Genomic DNA, 20714 nt, shown 5'->3' on the forward strand with positions numbered 1-20714 from the left:
GGATGAGTCCATCATTCAGCCCCCTGAAGTTTACTGAAGACCTAGGTAGTAGCTGCCGTAAAAATACAACCACTTACCTCAGCATATTGTGCTACTGAACTGGCTTCAACTGCATACACTCTCCTAGCTCCGGCCTGTACAGCAAAAAATGACAGTATTCCTGAACCACAGCCAACATCCAGAACAATCTGGAAGGAAAGAAGACAAAAGAGGGGTGAAAAACTCAAACAGGTGCTTGGGTGGGGGCACCAGGCCAACTTTGGGCATTGAGATCAGACTTAAGTACCAACGTGGATATTTACACGTGGTCTTACCTTGGCCAAGTCACAAATCTCTGTGAGATTCCTGTTTCTCGTATTTTAAATGGGGCTAATAATATCTACTTTTTAAGGTTTGCTGTAGGGATGAAGTAATATGAAGTGTATACAAAGCACTTGGCACGTAATTGGTGGTTTTCAAATTGTTGCTATTATTATTATAGTTTCTTTGTAACCTGGATTGCTTTTAGGATGTTTGGGGCCAAAAAAAAAAAAACACTAGAGTGTCATGAATGACACTGTCAGCATGAACAAAATGAAAACCGTCTCAAATAATTTTTAGAATTATATATATATACATATATAATTATGTATATATATTCAGAAATAACTGAAGATAAAGTTTTCAAAAATCCAAAAGTGAGGTATGTGGGTTTTTTCCAGACCCCCTTCAAAGTTGGGGAGGTTTATATGGAGGGTAGGGGAGTATTAAGGCAGTGGACAGATGGAATTCACAGAAACTTTTCTCCTATTCTCTGTGTTCAGACATGGGACTTCAATCAAGAAAACCACCATCCACTGGCACAGACAGGCCAACACCTGGACCCACATGCTGAGAGGGAAGAGGTGGATGGTACGGTATTGGGCCCCTCTCCCCAAACACTGCTGCAGTTGAGGCCTGAATCTCAGGCTTATCGTTGAAATTCCAGGTTCCTGTATTTCTGTCTCATCAGTGACTTTTATTCTTAGCATCTTTTAGCACTAGCTTTGAGCAAGGCATTTTGCCTAAGTCCTCAAATAAACCTATGAGTAGATACCATTATTATGCCCACTTCATAGACGACAGAACTGAAAATCAGACCCGTTGAACAAACAGCCTGAGTTCACCTAGCAGGAAGTAGGCAGTTGAAACTGGACGCTTCTGCCTTCCAAGCTCATGTTCCATAAAATCACGCATTGCTTGCTTAAGTTCATCTTTATAAACCTCACATTTTAACACAGCAATACCAATCGACAGGCAATGTTTGACAAGGAAACAAAGCATTACTTTTCGTAAGAAATTTTTTTGCTTTTTTTTACTTTGATAGCAGGAAAAATTTTCCAAAAAATAGGAAATTTCAAGAGATTGTGCTTGTGTGTGTGTTTTAACTGCAATATCACAGCGTGCTGACACAGATACTGTGCCATTATTCTAGGAGAACATGCTGTTAGTAATGGGTTCACAGCGCTCACTTATATTAATTCTAGAGCTGTGGCTGTATTCCATATGGTTTCCTGGGGTTTAGGTAATTAGGAACATTACCAAATTAAAATGTCATCCGGTCTCTGGAATTTGCTGTCGGGAATTTGCTGACTAAAATTGGTATTTTAGAAATACCAATATTCACTTCTCTTCATTCTCCCTAGGAAATACAGCATCTTCACACGGCCCTGGTCCATTGCAAGAACGTCCATGAGTGCTGATTTGGGAGTGGAGGCCATTAAACTGGAGAGCGTAATCCATGGCCCCTTAAAAGATGTACCACATCCAAAAGAAGCTTTCTGGAGCCCTCTTCAATTGAAAATATAACACCGTAGATTCCACGTTCAGTCCAAAACATGTACGCAAAATTAAGAGACAATGGAAATTGCACCTGCTTGCTCTGATAACAAGTGCCCTAGAAATGCGTGAATGGAGCTCTGTGTCTCTTTTATGAGGGTGTCGTGAAATACATCCTAGGGCAGTGTTTCCTGCAGACTAAAAACCAAGCAAATGTTTTCCCACTAGGAGATACACAGAGGAGAAAGGGAATAGGGAGAAAGAGAAAAGAGACAGAGACAGGAGGGAGCCTGATGTGGTTAAACTTGTGCCAAATTAGTCTATTTGATAGGAAAATGCCTTGATAGACCCGGACCATGTCCAGAGAAGAGGTAAAAATTTACAAACTGAGGCCATTTTCCAAATGCCTTATTTCAATATCTAATTTCAAGCCAAAATAACCTTACTCATTTGGCTATTTCAAAACAGAGCATAGACCTTGAAAGAGAATCCAATCTTTTGCTAGCATTATCCAGATAATGCCATCTGCCTCCTGCTTATGTGTATATTTCAAAAGTTAACAAGTGAATTTTCAGTCTGGGGCCAGTAGGGGAGGGTGTGGAGGGGGAGGGACATTTTGCCTTAGCTACATAAGTCACGCAACGTTGGAAACAGAGCTGTGGAGGGCAGAGAATAAACTCTCTGGTGAAAAGCCAACAGTCAAAGCAAATATTTAGCCCTAATAGAAACAGACGACCTCAGCCCTTTCCAGCTGGGATTTCCAAGACTAGGAGAAGAGAGGACATTAACACAGATAACTCTGTTACACTTTCCTCCATGGCACCTCTGGAAGCCTTGGAGCTACCTCTAATCATATTTTCTTGTTCTCACAGAAGATTATATTGAGCTCATTTTTTATTCCACCCTTAGTAGACCGTCACAGAACTGGGTATCTTTGAGGACCTTGGCAGACATGAAGTTATACGTTCACGCCCTAGGAAAAAATATCTCCCCTCAGACAGACGCAAAGAGAGTAATAAAAATCCCCTTGTATCTGTAAAGCAGTTTATAGTTTCCAAAGCCTGTTCCTCTGATGCTGTCTTCCTGATCTTCATGCCTCCCTGGGATGGAGAGTACATAGTTTGCTCCCCATTTTATTGATAAGGAAACTGAGGCTTGGAGAGACTGTTTCCAATCAAGGTGACATGGCTGGTAAGTGGCATCGCTGGGATGAGAATCCAGCGCTCAGCTCTCTGCATCATCATGGCCCTCTTTGTGTAGCAAAGAACGAGAGGAAAGGGTGGACTGTGAGGAGATGTACATCTGATCATATCACACCCTGAGAAAACACCTTCAATGGTTCCAGACAGCTAGAGGAAAAGGCTTGGTCTCTGGGGTATGTTGTCCCTGGGCCTGAGCAGTCTGGCAATGACTGACTTTTCTGTCCTCTTTTTCTGTAATTCTCATCTACCTTCCTCCCATAGACCCTGGGCTCAGCAACCGTGTCCCTTTCCTTGATTCTAAGGCTCCCTCATGTGCAATCCTTTGTGGGAGAGGCAGGTAACAGCCTAGCAAAGGTTCATGCCCTCTCAGAGCAGAGTTGTTGGGAAGTAGTTGCCCAGCCAGGACTACACTGCCCCACCCCCTTGCATCGGCAGACGGTCACGTGACTAGTTCTGGCCAATAGAATATGAGAGGAAGTAATGGGAGTTGCTTCCGTGTTACGGTGGTTCAGGGTCTAGGGTACCTTCCACATACTCTCTGATCCTTATGCAGTGGCACCGGAAACCACCCAGTAAAGGTGAAAAGACACTGAATCCCTAGGTCACCACTTTGGGAAGAGCCACTGAGAAAATACTGGACATAGCATGAGCAAGAAATAAATTTTATTATGTTAAACCACTGAGATTTAGGGATCATTTGTTTTAGTAGTTGGCATACACTGACCAACACATTTCCCTAGGGTGAAATCCCTCCTCTCATTTTTTCCCTGGTAAACTCAAGACCCAGCTCAGATATCACAACTCAGGGGCACTTCCCCTGACTTCCCCAGACAGTCAGTCTAGGTTGGGCTCTCTGGCACCTGGTACACAGCCCTCTAACAGCACTTATTACAGGATATTGCAAGCAGGTCTTTCCATGTTTATCTTCTCTGCATAGCCTATGAGCTCCTCAAAGACAAGAATTACATCATTTATCTCTCAGCACCTAGCACAGTGGGAAATATAAAAACCATAATTAGTATTTATTTACTAAATGACAAAATGGGATGACTCAACATGGTAGTCTCCTAATTCCAACATCACCTTGAAATAACTCTGAAAAAGGCTTATGATTTTTGCCAGCCATTTGGACTCTGGGAGTGTTCTTGCATCACAAAGCTGGCACTCAGAAAGGACGAGCTCAAGATGCCCTTGCCTTACTCAAGACTTATATCCTGAACTGCTTCACCCAACCCTGTCTTCTGCTTTCTGGCCTATTATTTCTTGGCCTCCAAGTCACCTCACAGACCTGACCCTTTATACTCTGTCTCTTTTCATGATCTCTGACCCTCCTCTTTGTCTGTGATCTGAACATGTCCCTTGGGTCACTCTTCTGACTATTTGAGGTAGCTTTCTGCCCTTACATAGACCTCCTTGGAAAGTTCCATGCTCCTTTCTGCCACAGGGCCTTAGTATATATGTATATACTGCTTCCTCTTCTTGGGGTACTCCCCACTGTACACTTGATGATATCAGTCTATGGTAATTATTTTTTTACCTACCCAATGCCCATTGCACTAGATCTTTTCTATTTGCTCCTCCAGATCTCTTCTCCACTCTTCTCCATAGTGCTATTTGTGAGGAGACTGACCTATGTGGACTGTATCAATGGGCTTCCTTGCCATTGGATTCTAGTTGGGATCAGTGAAGAGAAAAGACAACAGGAGGTCAGAGGGAGTGAGGACAGATGGTTTATTCTCCTGGCTTCCTCCTTCCTGGGTCTCCACAGATTGGTTGTGTCCCCTCTACCAAAAGCCACAGCTCTTGTTGGGCCTCCATCTCCTACAGCTGTGACCATTCTCCCAGGTTTCCAGTAACCACTCCTTCCCTTTGCCCCTTTAGGCCTAGGGTGTTAACAGGTCCCCACTCTTGCTAGTGCCAGCATGCTTCACCATCCATGTTGGTTCCCTTAACTTTGCCCACATCTTGGTAAATAGTCCTGTTATTTAACTCTCCTAAAACACCCTGTTGGGTGTACCATCTCTCTCCTGCAGGGACCCTGGCTGATATATCAACTCGTCCTTCAGATCCCAAACAACTCTCCATCAGGGAAGACTTCCCTAATCTTTGCTCCCCTCCTGGACTAAACAAAGTCCTTCTCTTGTATGCTTTCTTATCATCACTTCCTCATACTCTTCCTTCCTAACACTCATCACAATTGTAATTTTTCATTCAGTGAGTGATTATTTGGTTAGTGTCTGCTCCCTCCCCTGGGTTGTAAGTTTCTCTAAGGGAGAGACCCCCATCTGTCTCCTGCTCACTATTGAAACCCTCATATAGCACAGGGTTTGGCACATGGTAGAGACACTCACTAAATCTTTGTTGAACAAACTGAATAAATAAAAATATGTCTTACTACCACAAATAGGAAACAGATTCGTGATCCAGAAAATATGGTAGAAATCTGTTAGCTCCCTGAGAAAGCACCTTCTACCAGCTAACACGTCCACTCCAATCTAGTGATCTTAAGCATCCTTCAAAGGATGACCTTCTTCTGACACTGCCATATTATCATTACATTACAATCCAGTAAGTGCTTGTGCACAATTTTCCTCTAGAGAAAGAATTCATCCTCAGCTGCCCCTGGATACATAGGCAGTAACTGTAGACATGGCTAATTTGGGGCTTACATGGGGCAGCACCAGAAAAATGGGCTGAAATTTCTGCCAGGACTAAAAGGGAAAAGTCAACAATTGGTCCTTGTAACAGTGACCAAAAGTTCCATGAATTTATTTGTAAATAAAGTTAAGTTTAAAAATGATTAAAAAGGTAGGGTCATCATTTCACTTGTACAGATCATTTTAATTATGTGCTCTTGTGGTTTCCTGGGCAAAGAAATCCTGCAAAATGTTCAGACAGGGCTAACAAAGCTCCAAGTGGGAGCTCTTTATTTGGATTTACTCGGTTAAAAGTAACAGGGAATATCCAGGTCCTTATGAAAGATGAAACAAAACTTCCCTTGAATAATAGAGTAAAAATAAAGTACATCTGTACCATTTGTTTTACAGTTATTGTGTGCTCTGCCTGGTTAGTACTTTGTAGGACTGCCTTATCTACTTATGATGACAACTCTATAATATGACTACTCGTATTTTCTCCACGTTGTAGATAAAGAGGCTGAGAATCAGATGGAATTGAAGTCATGCACTTAATAAAAGACGAGATTAAAAAAACAAATTTATCTAATTCAAAGTGTATGGTCTTAGCCACTCCCTTTATTTTCAGTTCTAAGTTTCTCTTTTTATTGTTCAGGCTACAGTAATATTGCCCACATTTAACCTTCTTCTTCGCTCCAGCATTTTTATAATTGTCTTCCAATATTGAGGTCCTGATTATCCTACAATCAATTCCTCAGTGATGCCAGTTATTATTTAGTCATTCTTTCTTATTCACTTGAGCAGATCAATGGCAGCTCTGAATTGCAGCACCCCAACTGACATTTTTGTATGCCTTACACTCCTCAATTCTGTGTCCTATCCACTTGTCCACTTCCACGGCCATCACTGCTTCTCCCAGCCATCATTTTATTACATCGGCAGGCGCCTCCACGGCACCACCCAAAGTTACATGTGCCTCATGCTCTTGCACAGTGTTGCGTGGTTTATTGTCATTGTTACCTGCCATGGGCTGCCAACCTCCATAGATTGCCCCCAACTCTTTCACTATCCAAACTATTGACCAACAGGTGGACCGAACAGCTTCTAGGCAGTAACAGAATAAGGGAATAGCACCTGCAGTCCATCACATCTCTCTTTGGCTTTTGTCAGAGAAGAAAAATTCCAAATCATCTCAAGGGCTGCAGAAGACATCCCTTTACAGCCTTTGCAGCTTAGACTTAAATCTTGTTTAGATAATTAGCACTTTCATTGTGGCAGGAGAATTCTGCAGTGGTAGCTCTTCACAAGACAGAACTCTATATCTGCTGTGTAGTGCAACTTGCTTTCACCCAGAGGGTTGCCTATGTTTAAATAACGCAGAATTAATGCTTGTGAGCACCCATGTTTCATTCTGGCTTTTGGCAGAGGATAGATAAATCCATCACCAACCTTTTAACTATCCTTTCACCAGTTGTCCAACTATGTTCCTCTATTATCCAAAGCATGTTGATCTCCCTTAGCCTATCTCCCCACGATTAACCCCCCTCATGTGCTGCCAATAGACTCAGACTGGCTCACTCAGCTCTAAACTCTTAAGCACTCATTCACTCATCAGACATCTACTAAGTGCCTCCAGTTACCCATTATGCTAAGCACTGCTAGGTGCTAGGAGCGCAAAGATGAATAAGCATAACTATCTGGTAGGGAGAAAGAGACAGGTAAGAAAGAAGTACAACAATGTGCAACAGGGGCAATGACGGAATTATATAAAGGACACAGTGGCAGCATGAAGGAAGAGTAGTCTTCTCTACCAGGGGGTCTGGAAAGACTTCATTGAGATGACCTAGGAAATTGAGAGGTGAGTCAATGTTGTGCCATTTGAATGGAGGGAGGGGCAGGAACTCCAGGAAGAGAGAGCAGTATGAACAAACGTACCTGAGAATGACAGAGCCAGTCACATTTGGAGACAGTAAATGTCCTTGGGAGCATGATGTGTGGTTAGAGGTAGAAGTGGGGGTGTGGTTGAAACACAAACATGGAAAGACCAAGGCTGGAGAAACTAGCAGATGCTTGAACATAGACGGTCTTGTATACAAGACTAAGGACCTTGGACTTGATCCTAAGCAAAGAAGGGTCATGAAAAAGTTTCCAATAGAAGAATCATTTCATGGATGCATTTCAGCAGCATCATATAGGCAGCATGGATCGGAGGGCGCAAGATCAGCGGTAGCAAAGCAGACACTGGCGGTTCCCACCCAACATCAGTCTCTTCTTCCCTGCTCTCAGAATTTCACCTTCATTGAGTATTCACTCTCCTTCATGTGGCTAACCATCCTCAGTCCCAGGGAGGGGATTGGATTGGTCTCGGGCAATCACAGGTGGCTCCATTCCTCTTGCCAGCAATGGCTTTAGGCTTGAGCATGTGATACAATTTTGTTAATGAGAGCTCAGGGGAAGTCTGCTGGGGGCTACTGGGAAAGATTTCCTCCTTTCTAATACAGAGACACAGAGAAGATGCCTCTTCTCTCCTGGACATGTTTAAATTTGGACGTGATTCTCAGAGTAATTGAATTAAAACACCTTGGAGTCACACTGTCTCTGACTGTTTTAGCCAATTTGAGTTAGGATTTTCTCCTACTTGAAGCCAAAGATATCTTCATGCTCCAAGCAGAGAAACTAATTGGAAAACTTTTGTAATATTCCTAAGATACAATAAGAATGAAAACTAAGAATTAGCTGTGGACAGAGGGGAATGGAAGAGTTGCAAAAATGCTGAGTTAATAGAAGCTAAAAGATTTGGAGACTGGAAAAGAGAAGAAAAAATGTAGACTGACCCCCCAGTTTTCTGGCTTGGGTGATGTTTATAATATATTCAGTTTTTGCATCACGCCAGAAGGGAACACTTGCCTTGCTTTCTGAGCAGAATGGCCCTAGGAATTACTTCCACTGATCTTTGAAACCTGATCTGGGTTTCATTGCTGCTGCTGTTGCTGCTGCAGCCACTCCTGCCTAAGGAGCCTGTTGCAGTGGCTGCTTCTACTTCCTCCTGTTGTTCATGGGCACAACAAAACAGTGCCCCCTCACTCATGCCACATGCCTTTTGTCCTTTGCCTCCTGCCATGGAGTTTCCTTGTTCCTGTTAAGGCATGAGGCAAGCACTACAGCACCCACTTGACACTCATGGATATGTACCCTTGAAGTGCAAGGGAGTTAATACCCTTTAGGGGCATAACTGACCAATGGGGGATGGCAGCCAATGAGTAAATTGTTCTGCTTTTCTCCCCCTGGATGAACCATTTGAAGGTGCAATGGTTTCACATGGCCTCTTTGAAAATGTCCTGTAACACCGAGCAATCAGTTTTTCATAAAGCTGCGGCCGGCTCAGTAACATATCCCTCACACCTGCTCTCCCTCCTCCCCCTTTTCTTACTCCTGCGTGCCTGAGATTGCACGCTTTCGTAAAGTACTAGCACATAAGCCTTTGCCTCACAATCTGTGATTTAGGGAAACTACGCTAAGGAAATGGCGGTAGTTAGACAAAATTCAACATGTTTAACATTTTCCTGTGAAACTGTCTTTTCTGGACTTCTGAAACTTCTAAATTCTAAACCTAAGCTATCACTCTGAAGTTGAGTGACCGTATCAATACTCAGATTTAGGAAATTAAGCGAAAAGAGGATTTAGGTACAAGCTCTAAGTCCATCGGAGCCCAACTCCTGGTTCAATGCTGGCAAAGGCCAGGTTCTAGTACATCACATTGAACTGCTCATTAATAGATTGTTTTGTCCAACTTAACCGCTTCTTACTGACTCCATCCTCTTTATCTACTTACATTCTTATCCTAGAAAGCAGATATTAAAGCAAAGTCATCTACCTTAGAGGTTACTCTCACATGGAGTCTTCCACATAAATAAGCCTTTAGCAAAGTCAGAAGTTGCTCCCAGTTGGCCGTTCATGGCACTGTCTCAGAGGAAATGTGAGAGGTTTAGAAATTCAACCCTAGAAATTTTCTAACATACCCTGTATTCAATGGGTAGGTAATCGACTAGGCAGAAGTTAGTGAGCTAGCCAATAAAAGCAAATCAGTGAAATATCAATCCTTCAAAACCCCTCTTTTTGTTTCCTAGTTCCCTCCCATGCACAGCTGATGCACTGAAAATATCACCTCGGCAACCTGTCCCTTCTTTAATGATTTTGCAAAAGAGGCATCTGGTATGATAGCCATTTGTGCCATTTACCAAATATTTCTGGTTCTCCTGATGGCCACATGGTAGAATTGCACTCTTTTGGCCTTTTTTTCTTGTAATTAGGAGTGACCACATGTCTTGCTTTGGCCTGTGTAGTGTGGTCAGAAGTAGTAAGGGTGGCTTTTCAGGTGGACGATTCAAAAACTAGGGGTGTGGGTTGCCGTCTCTCCCACCCTGCAACAGGAACAGTCATGTTTCACACAGGGGCTGGGTCCAGGGGTGAGAATGATACGCAGCACAGCCCTTAGCTAACCCATAATGGATACAGAACCTGAGTGAGAGAGAAAGCTCTGTTGGCTTGAAACCACTGAGGTTTTGGGGTTGATTGTTAGACTAAGCATCGCTTAGTCCACCCTAACAAGCCGGGGGAAGCCACATCCTTGAGGCACTGATGATTTCTAATTCAGATTCCCCAGTCTTCTGATGCTGTGCTGAGACTCTGCATCTGGCAGCTCACTAAATTCTTACAGCCACCAAGTGGTTAAGTGTTCTTATCTCAATTTAAAATTCACCCCCAAAAGATTAAGGTCGCATGTCACCATCTTGAAAGCTACAGAAATGGGCTATGAGCACGGACATCTTGACTAGAAAACCATCCATTGCATTAAAGCCCCCAGCTCTCTCTGTCCCAAATGCCCTAAAAACCAGTCTGTGACCATTGTTTAGTCCATCTTCCTGGCTCTTCTTGAAAGCTGCACTTTGCTTTCATATCCAGTGAAAGCATTTTCCTCTGCTGACTCCGGCATCTTTCTCCCGTAGCCTTTCGGGAGCAGATTCTATTCAAGCTCAGGAGAATGCTGGCACAGACCAGCCATCTGCTTCATACACACAATCAAGAAATTCATGCAGGGGCCACTTAGGGCTTAAGGGGCCAAAGAGATCAGTTAAGGCCAAGGCCCATTTTCTACCTCTTTCTCTTCACCCCTATTAAAGAGAATTAATCCCAGGGATGAGTTCTCGTGATGTATGACCTAACATGAACTTTGGTCTCTCTACTGGGTTGAAGAGTGTCCCCCAAAATTCATGCCTACTCAGAACCTGTGAATGTAACCTTGTTTGGAAATAGGTTTTTTTTTTTTTTTAACAGACATAGCAAGTTAAGATAATGGTCATACTGGATTAGGGCAGGCCCTAAGCCCAATATGACTGGTGTCATTACAAGGAGAGAGAACTTTACATGCAGAGACACAGACGTTCCGGGAGAACACACATGACAGCAGAGGCAGACACTGGGGCGATGCATCTACAAGTCACGGGACAGCAAGGACAGCCAGCAACCAAAGAAGCTGGATGAGGCAAGGAAGGAGCCCCTCTAGAGCCTACAGAGGGAGCGTGGCCTGATGGAACCTGTATCTTGGACTTCTGGCCTCCAGAACTGTGAGACAATACATTTTTGTTGTTCTAAGCCACCTTGTTTGTGGCAGCAGCCCTAGGAAACTAAAACAGCCTCCAATGCCTAAGCCACAGGAAAAATGAAACCACAGGGGAAAAAACCCCAAATAGATAGACATATATATAGCAGAGATTGTTTTTCACTATCACATCCCACCCCCCATACACATTCCCAAATCACATAAATAAAATATCCATTTGATCGTCAACCTAGAAGCCGTTTTGTGTTGCTCCTCAAATCACCCTGCAGTCCGGGCTGGGATACAGACAGACCTGGATTTGCAGATAGCTCTACCACTTAGTAGCTGTGTACCTAAAGCAAGAGAGTTAAATTTATGTAGCTCTGGCACCTTTATCTATACTATTAGACTAGCAAGATAACATTGTGTGCGTTTGCTGTGTGGCGTATGGGGCATTTGCCATTCTTTTGTGCTTAGCATCTGATGCCCTTCCTATGTCTGGGGAAGGTCCCACTGGTGCGGTAGCACCAGCCTCCTGCTAAGGAAGCTGAAGGTGTCTGGTGCTGTTTTCCAGACCCTCTGCAGCTAAATCACAGGCACCACTGAGGCTCTGGCTTGCATGCGAAGCTGAGAGTGTGAAGATGCAGAGAGAGCATAGGATCCACTCAGGTGAGGTCACAGCTACCTCCAGATTCCAGTGCATCAGATTCCAGTGCGTCAGAGGGAGGTTCCCAGGACAATACTCAGCATAGCACCAGGCAAAGGTTGTGCATGGCTGCAGTGTTCACGTCTGGCTGCCTTGCTGCCTTCCTGAGATCAGTTCAGAAATTATTTATGGTTATGGAGCCTCCAGGCCTAGTTCTCTAATGATCCTGAATCTTTTTAGGAAATTCTTTTCCCTTTTTTTTCTTCTTTTATAAAATTAGCTGAGTTGGTTTCTGATGCTGAGCTAAGAACCTTGACTAACATACAAGAATGAAAGGAGATAAGATATACAAAGCACCTAGCAGGAATCATGAGTCATTTCCTTCTCTTCCTGTTTCCCTACACAGCTCTGAATAAGGATTCTGTCCCCAGGTTAACAATGATGCTTGGAGGTGAGAAGTGGAGGATTCAAAGAATAAATAAAGAAAAATGTAGTATAATACATGCAACGGAATATTATTCTGCCTTCAAAAAAGGAGCTCCTGCCATATGGGACAACATGAATGAAACTGGAGAACATTATGCTAAGTTTAATAATCCAATCACAGAGGGAAAAATACTGCGTGATTTCACTTATATCAAGTACCTAAAATAGTCAGTCATAGAAGCAGAGAGTAGAATGGTGGTTTTCAGGTGCTAGGGAGGGGAGAGAACAAGAAAGTATTAGTCCAAGGGTACAAAGTTTCAGTTCTGCAAGATGAATAATTCAATTCTTAACTCCTAGAGATCTACTGCCCAGCATAGCGCCAATAGTTAACAACACTGTAATGCATACTTAAAAATTTGCTAAGAGGGTAGATCTTATGTTGTGTTCTTATCACAAAATAATAATAATAATAATAATAAATAAAGAGGGGAGGAGGAAACTTTTGGAAGTGACGGATATGTTTAAGGTATAGATTGTGGTGATGGTTTCACAAATGTATACTTATCTCCAAACTCATCAAGCGGTATACGTTAAATACGGACAGCTTTTTGTATGTGATTCTTACCTCATTAAAGAGGGTTTAAACAAAATGTAAGGAAGCAGGAGCTGTTTCACCACATGCAGACAGGACTATTCGGCAAGCCTATGCTGCAGCCTTTATTCCCGCCAATGACTAAGGTCCAGCCTCATTAGTGTGCCAGGCTAACCAAGGGTGAGCAGTGTATTAAAGTCAGAGCAGAATTTCAGAGCTGGATTAGAGACAGCCTCAAGAACCTTTGGCCAGGAACCGGCCCGGTGGCGCAGCGGTTAAGTTCGCACATTCCACTTTGGCGGCCCGGGGTCCACCGGTTTGGATCCCGGGTGCGGACATGGCACTGCTTGGCAAGCCATGCTGTGGTAGGCGTCCCACATATAAAGTGGAGGAAGATGGCCACGGATGTTCACTCAGGGCCAGTCTTCCTCAGGAAAAAAAAAAAGGAGGGGGAGGATTGGCAGCAGATGTTAGCTCAGGGCTAATCTTCCTCAAAAAAAAAAAAAAAAGAACCTTTACCCAAACTGAAGATAAGCTCAAACCAAAGAAAACTTACATTGGAAGAAGCTGAAGCCCAGGCTCTGAGAATCTGAATATCAGCTGACAATCTGAACAGGTTGCTTTGCATATTTGTTGTTGTTATTTATGTTTTCTTTTAAGCCTCCAAATCCCTGAATCCCTTCTGCCTAGCCAACCTCATATTTGGATGCACTAGGCAGCTATTGCAACTGAGGATTCTCTCCTCTGTGAAAATGCTGATTTAAAAAAAATAATAAGCTCTCAGCTCCTGCTTACTCTCACAAGTTTCCAGCAACTGGTGCCCTGACAAATGAAGTGTCAAAACATTTCCAAATTAAAACCCTACCGCTCATATAGCCCCACACCCTCAGCAGGATGGACTTTCCCTGCCTGTTCCCAACACACACTTGAAGACACTAAAAATAGCCAGATGGCAATTAACAGAAACTCTGAGGAGGGGAATGGAGTGGGTTCCAGCAGGGTCAGTTTCCTGGATGGATTCCAAATGGAGTTCTCAGCCAGCAGTGCTCTGGCCAAGAAAGGATTTTCATTAAAACTGCATGGAGGAGACCAAGATTTGAAAGATTTAAAATTATAGCAGAGTTGGAAACTATAGCACCATCCCCAAGACCACCAATAATAATAATACTTGTTACTACGTACTGAGTTCATATTATGGGCCATGTCCTGAGAACTTCATAAGCATTGTATCATCCTGATCTCAGAAGGACTCTAAAAAGTAGTTACTACTCTTATAGAGAAGGACACTGAAGCCCAGAGATGGTAGATAACCTGCCCAAGCTCTCACGACAAACAGGATAAAGGTCTACACCAGGTGCATGGTAAGGTCTACAGCAGGCCAGACTGGAGTCTGAACTCCCCTATCTGACTCTAGAACTCATGGCCCTAACCATTGTGCAATGCTGCCTCATACATGCATGGGGATATTTACGTAACCAAAGTGTGTTCACACCATCCTTAGGCCAAGAGAAACAAAAGTTGCCCCTGGCAATTTCAGCCAACCTTCCCATGGGCAGTATCTTTCAGGGATTGAGTGTGTGGGCTCTGAAGTAAGACTAAATGGGTTCAAATCTTGGCCTTTTCATTCACTAGTTGTATAAAATCAGGTAAACCATCAAGATTCCTAGGCCTCAGTTCTCTCACCTCTAAAATGGCAATAATGTTAGTATTTACCTCATACGGTTGTAATGAAGATCAAAGGAAACTGCTATAGACTGAATGTTTGTGTTCCCCTCAATTCTTATGTTGAAACACTAATCCCCAATGTGATGGTATTTGAAGTGGGGCCTTTGGGAGGTAGTTAGGTCACAAGGGTGGAGCCTTTGTGATGGGATTAGTGCCCTTATAAGAAGAAATAGAAGAGAGGCTGCTTCCTGTCTCTCTTGACTATGTGAAGAGAAGCAACCGTGTAAGGAGAAGCTAGAAGGCTGCTATCTACAAGCTAGGAAATGGGCCCTCACCAGACACCTGCTCTACCAGCACACTGATCTCAGACTTCCAGCCTTCAGAACCATGAGAAATAAACGTTTGTTGTTTAAACCATCCAGTCTATTGTATTTTTGTTATAGTGGCATGAATTGCCTAAGACAGAAACAATGTATGGAAATCTCTTAGCCTAGTGCTTGCATCGCTAAGTTCTTCAATAAATAATAGCCATTGGTATTGATCATTCTAAACCCATGCCCTTTTAGGTAATCAATTTCAATGAGAAAGACTGTAAGGGTTTAGTGAAAAGGTAGCCATCTCCACAGACTCACAGGAATTATTTCAGAATGGTCTTCAGTATGATGCTGCAAACAAGAAAGGATTTAAAAGGATTTTGGATTTGTAATAGATTTGGAGTTAGGGCGACGAAACATCCTAGTTTGTCTGGGACTGAGGGGATTCCCAGGACACTAAAACTGGGATAATTTGCTCTTCCAGTTTTCAGAGGGGAGAGGATATTTATTCCCAGGGAAGGGCAGTACTGGAAGTTAGAGTAGTCATCTCCCTTTCCTCTTTTTTCCTCATAATACCAATGACCCATCTGACTGGTGACAGTGGGAAATAGGACTGAGCATGCATAGCTCCAGTGCTTGGGAGGGGCCAGCCTGCCCATCCCCTACTCAAGCATGTGCTCTGAGTCCCCCAGGAGGAAGGTTGATGGGCAGGTTCTGGACTTGCCTGGGGAGACCAGTTGTTCAGCACACAAGTGGCTGGGAAAGTTCTGTTTAGAGGAAAACCGTGTAGGAGGACTTATTTGGCCACAGGTCCAAGTCCTGTTCTCCAAACAGCATTTCAAACAATAAAGCTGATATTGGAATACTAGGGGACTTTATGGATAGATCATCCAAACACAAGAGCAATAAGGAAACATTGGCCTTAAACAATACATTAGACCACATGGACTTAGCAGATATATATAGAACATTTCACCCCCAAACCACAGAATACATTTTTTCAAATGCTCATGGAACATTCTCCAGGATTGATCACATATTAGGCCACAAAACAAGTCTCAATAAATTTAAGAGGATTGAAATAATACCAATCATCTTTTCTGACCACAAAGGTATGATAATAGAAATCAACTACAGGAAGAAAATTAGAAAAGCCACAAATATGTGGAGATTAAACAAAATGCTACTGAACAATGATTGGGTCAATGAAGAAATCAAAGGAAAAGTCAAAAATTACCTGGAGACAAATGAAAACGAAAATACGACATGCCAAAATCTATGGGATACAGCAAAAGTGGTTCTAAGAGGGAAGTTTATAGCAATACAGGCCTACCTCAACAAACACGAAAAATCTCAAATAAACAATCTAACAGTACACCTAAAGGAAAAGGAAGAACAAAGCCCCAAATCAGTAGAACAGCATGGTCCTGGCACAAAAACAGACACACAGATCAATGGAACAGAATCAAGAGCCCATAAGTAAACCCACACATCTATGGACAGGTAATTTTTGACAAGGGAGCCAAAAACACACAATGGAGAAAGGAAAGTCTCTTCAATAAATGGTGATGGGAAAACTGGACAGCCACATGCAAAAGAATGAAACTAGACCACTATCTTACACCATACATAAAAATTAACTCCAACTGGATTAAAGACTTGAATATAAGATCTGAAACCATTAAACTTCTAGAAGAAAACATAGGCAATACGCTCTTTGACATCGGTCTTACAGCATATTTTGAAGTACCATGTCTGACCAGGCAAGGGAAACAATAGAAAAAATAAATAAATGGGACTACATCAAACTAAAAGGCTTCTGCACAGCAAAGGAAACCATCAGCAAGATGAAAAGACAACCTAACAGTTCATTGCAGCATTATTCACAATAGCCAAGACTTGGAAGCAACCTAGGTGCCCATCAAGGAACGAATGGATAAAGAAGATGTGGTACACATACATAATGGAATACTGCTCAGCCATAAGAAATGATGAAATCTGGCCATTTGTGATAACATGGATGGACCTTGAGGGTATTATGCTAAGTGAAATAAGTCCGAGGGAGAAAGTCAAATATCATATGATCTCACTCATAAGTAGAAGAAAAACAATGACAAACAAACACAAAGAAACAGAGATTGGATTGGTGGTTCCTAGAGAAGAAGTGGGGAGAGAAGAGAGTGAAAGGGGTGATTAGGCACATGGGTGTGGTGATGGGTGGTAATTAGTCTTTAGGTGGTGAACATGATGTAATCTACACAGAAATCCAAAATATATAATGATGTATGCCTGAAATTTGTGTAATGTTATAAATCAATGTTACTGCAATATAAAAATTAAAATTAAAAAAAAAGAAAAAGAAAAATCTGATAATAGCCTTGGAGGAACTGACACACCCTCTGTATGGAGTGTTACGTCCTTTCAGTAATGATAGTTGGAAGCAAGGACTCTTAAATCATTTGATTGTATTTGCTGAAATAAACTTACTTTTATCATCAAAAGAAAAAAAGCTGATATTGTGATTTCTACCTGACATTTGTTTCTATTTCTAAATTGGTTCAGAACTTAGAGGGGGAAAGGGATATATAGTCATTCATTGCTTAAAGATGAGGATACATTCTGAGAAATGCATCTGTTACATGATTTTGTCATTGTGAGAAAATCATAGAGTGCACTTACACAAACCTAGATGGTATAGCCTACTACACACCTAGGCTATATGGTACCAATCTTATGGGACCACCATTGTAAATGTAGTCCGTCATTGATGGAAAGGTCATTATGTGATGCATGACTGTAATTAATTATTAACCATGTGATTAATTATCACCTTCATAAACCCCAACAGATGGATGCCTCTTTTATTCCATTAGCAGGTAAACCCATTTCAGGATGGCAGGAAAAAGGTATTTTGTAAAATCAAACAAGGTTAGAGCTGCAAGTGACCTTAAAGATGATCCAGTCCAATATCTTCATGTTTACAGATGAAAAGATAAACAAATGAAATGGTCAAGTGACATGATCCACGTGAAATTCTGTGAAAGAGTCATATAACGCAAATTATTAGTATGATTAGTAGTTTGGGAAGTGGTCTTTAGAAGCAGTAACCAGAATTAAAAATAGATTATAGATAATATAGAAAATAGATTACAGATAATAGAAAATAGGTTACAGATGAAAACTAAGCAACTTCAGAGGGAAAGAAGTTTCCCTAAATAAAAGTATTATCTCCAGGAAACATCCTCAAACCACAAAGAAACAATCAATAGTTCAGAGCTGAATTTTTTTTTAATTGGCAAGAAACCCACCTTAGGTCAATAAGACTGCTTACCCACAATCTTGAAAATCAGATAAGGTGTCAAAAGAAAGAAGCTTTCCCTCTCTCTCCTCTTCCTGCCCACCTACCATAATCATGTCCTCTGCATTAGGAACATTCACTTCGTAATTGTTAACCAGCATGTCCTATTGGCAAAGCAAAAGTCCTGGACGTCTCAAGACATATGAGACCTTTGGCCAAATACGGCCATTTGTGGTCTTATCTTTGTCTCTTACCAACACCCTCACCCACCAGGGTAGCTAGATCTGGCTTTTAGGAAGTGTCTGGTCCTGGGTAAGTCAGAGAAAGCCAACTTCACCCTGTCTCTCCTACTGAATACAGCTGTGAAATTTGGACAGAATGTACAGAGCAGCTACTTGAAGACTCTGAAAAGCATAATAATAGGAGGGGGATTAGGGAAGAAGACCAGGATTCAAAATACTACAGAACCATATCCCCCACCCATGGCCTGAACTCAACACACCACCAGCGGGCAGCAGGGTACAGACAAGAAATCTCCTGGAAACATTCTCTAGTTCTGGCTCCAGCATCAGGAAAGGAAACTTCTAATGCTCAGAGAGAGTGTGGAAATGCTCCGTTTTCCCTCTACTCTTCTTTTTTCTTTTCCTCTCTCCTCCCCTCTCCCCTGCTTCCTTCTCCTCCATTCTCCCCTCCTTCCTTTTCCTTCCTTTTCCTCCCTTCTTCTATGCTCAGCCCCCAGCAATCTTATGGTAGTTATAGCATCAGCCTACAGGAGCCAAAACTGAGGGAGGGGAAGCTATCTCTGCATTCAATGGCACTGTCATTCCCAAAGGCTGGGGCCAACTCCCATTGCTTGTTTTCTTTCTTTGTCCTCTCTCTGCTTGGCCAATACATAGGCAAAGTCGTGGAAGTACATAGCAGAGTGAGCTTTTTGGTCAGAGACTAAAAAATGGTCCCAAGGAACCAGCAAGTATCAGGGGTATCATGGAGAGGGAAGAGCTTGGTAAAGCAACCCCATAAAGTTTTTTTTTAATAAATTCCTGGGCTCAGTCTGTGCATGCCTGGGTCTGATCTTAATTAGCACAACTAAACTTTGAGAACTCCACGCCTAGGTGCCAGACTGACCACTGGGTGACGCACACATGAGATGGATCCAAATAGCACTGCCAAGGCTTTGAAAACTGAAGTGACATACGAACTAAAGCCCTCAGAAAACCAACTAGTCGCCAAGAACTCACAGCCTGAGCCTAACCAGGTTGAATGAATGCTAAAATAAAAATATCAACATCCTCCACAGGCTTTAAACAAGACCTTGAATCTCACAACATAATACTCAAAATACATGGAATATAATCCAAAATTGCTTGGCATACAAAGAATCAGGAAAATCTCAATTCCCTGGGAAAAGATAATCAACTGAAGCTAAAGCAGCAATGACTTAGATGTTAGAATTATTTGACAAAAACTTTAAAGCAGCTATTATAAAAAAGTTCCAACCAGCAATCATGAACACTGCTGAAACCAATGGCAAAATAGAGTCTCAGGCAAGAAATAGATGACATAAAGAAGAGTCAAATGGAAATTATGAAATTGAAAAATACAATAACCAAGACAAAAAACTCTCTGATGGGCTCAACAGCAGAATGGAGATGACAGAGGAAAGAAAGCCATGGGCAAGTCAGCTTCTAGCTGGACGCCCACTAATCACTACTTTTTCATGCATTTTCTCTCTGTTTTAATTAACTATTGCTGCATAACAAACCACACCAAAATTTAGTGGCTTAAACTGGAAACAATTATTTCTCCCAATTTTGTGCGCGGGCGGGGCAGTCTCTCTGCTGGTCTTGCCTGGAGTCATTCATGTTTCTGCATTCAGCAGGAGGGGTGGTTGGACCGGAAGATCCAAGATGGCCTCACTTGTTGGTCTGGCAGCTGGTGCCGGCTGTTGAGTGGAGGGCCTCAGTTCTCCTCCATGTGACCTCTCAACCTCCAGTAGGCTAGACTGGGCTTCTTCACAGTATGGTGATCACAGGGTTCCAAGAGGGTGAGACCAGAAGCCACAAGGACCGTTAAAGCCTAGGCTCTGAAACTTACACAATGTCACCTCTGTCATATCTATTGGTCAAAGCATATCACAAGAACAGCACAGAAATAAGGGGTAAAAAAATAGACTATCTCTTGATGAAAGGAGTAGCTACAAGACTTTGCAAATGGGCATGAACTTGGTGAGGCATGAGTCATTAGGATCATTATTTCAATGTTCTACCACACCCTTCCTGGAATTAATGTTGCAAATCTCAAAGGCCATGGATCTACAATTACTAAGGCAGGAGAATAGATTGTGAGGCTCGGAGAAATTTAGGGTTTTGCTTAAGATTACACAGCTCATTAGGGGGGAAAATACAAAACTGGATCCCACTACTGGTGATTCCACTGACCAGTGCTCTTGTCTCTGAGATGAGCTGTACAGTATTTTGAGCACTTTGGTTGTATAACAGGTAGGAGAAAAATGGATAACACTTGTATAATGTGTTAGCAA

At 42.4% G+C, this 20714-nt stretch overlaps 1 protein-coding gene across 8 annotated transcripts in view; it reads right to left on the reverse strand.

Annotated features, from left to right (window-relative positions):
• LOC124240600 (histone-arginine methyltransferase CARM1-like) overlaps positions 1-20714 on the reverse strand; it is a 249880-nt gene that overhangs the window by 87660 nt on the left and 141506 nt on the right. For all 8 annotated transcript variants that reach the window (XR_006888951.1, XM_046663693.1, XM_046663692.1 and 5 more), the window contains exon 5: positions 78-188. Coding sequence is in view for 7 of the 8 variants with exons in the window: in XM_046663693.1 (XP_046519649.1) it covers positions 78-188 (111 nt within the window). In the remaining variant the exon portion in view is untranslated. The remainder of the gene's footprint in view (positions 1-77; positions 189-20714) is intronic.

Source organism: Equus quagga, chromosome 6 (assembly GCF_021613505.1).
Source record: "Equus quagga isolate Etosha38 chromosome 6, UCLA_HA_Equagga_1.0, whole genome shotgun sequence".
NCBI lineage: Eukaryota > Metazoa > Chordata > Mammalia > Perissodactyla > Equidae > Equus > Equus quagga.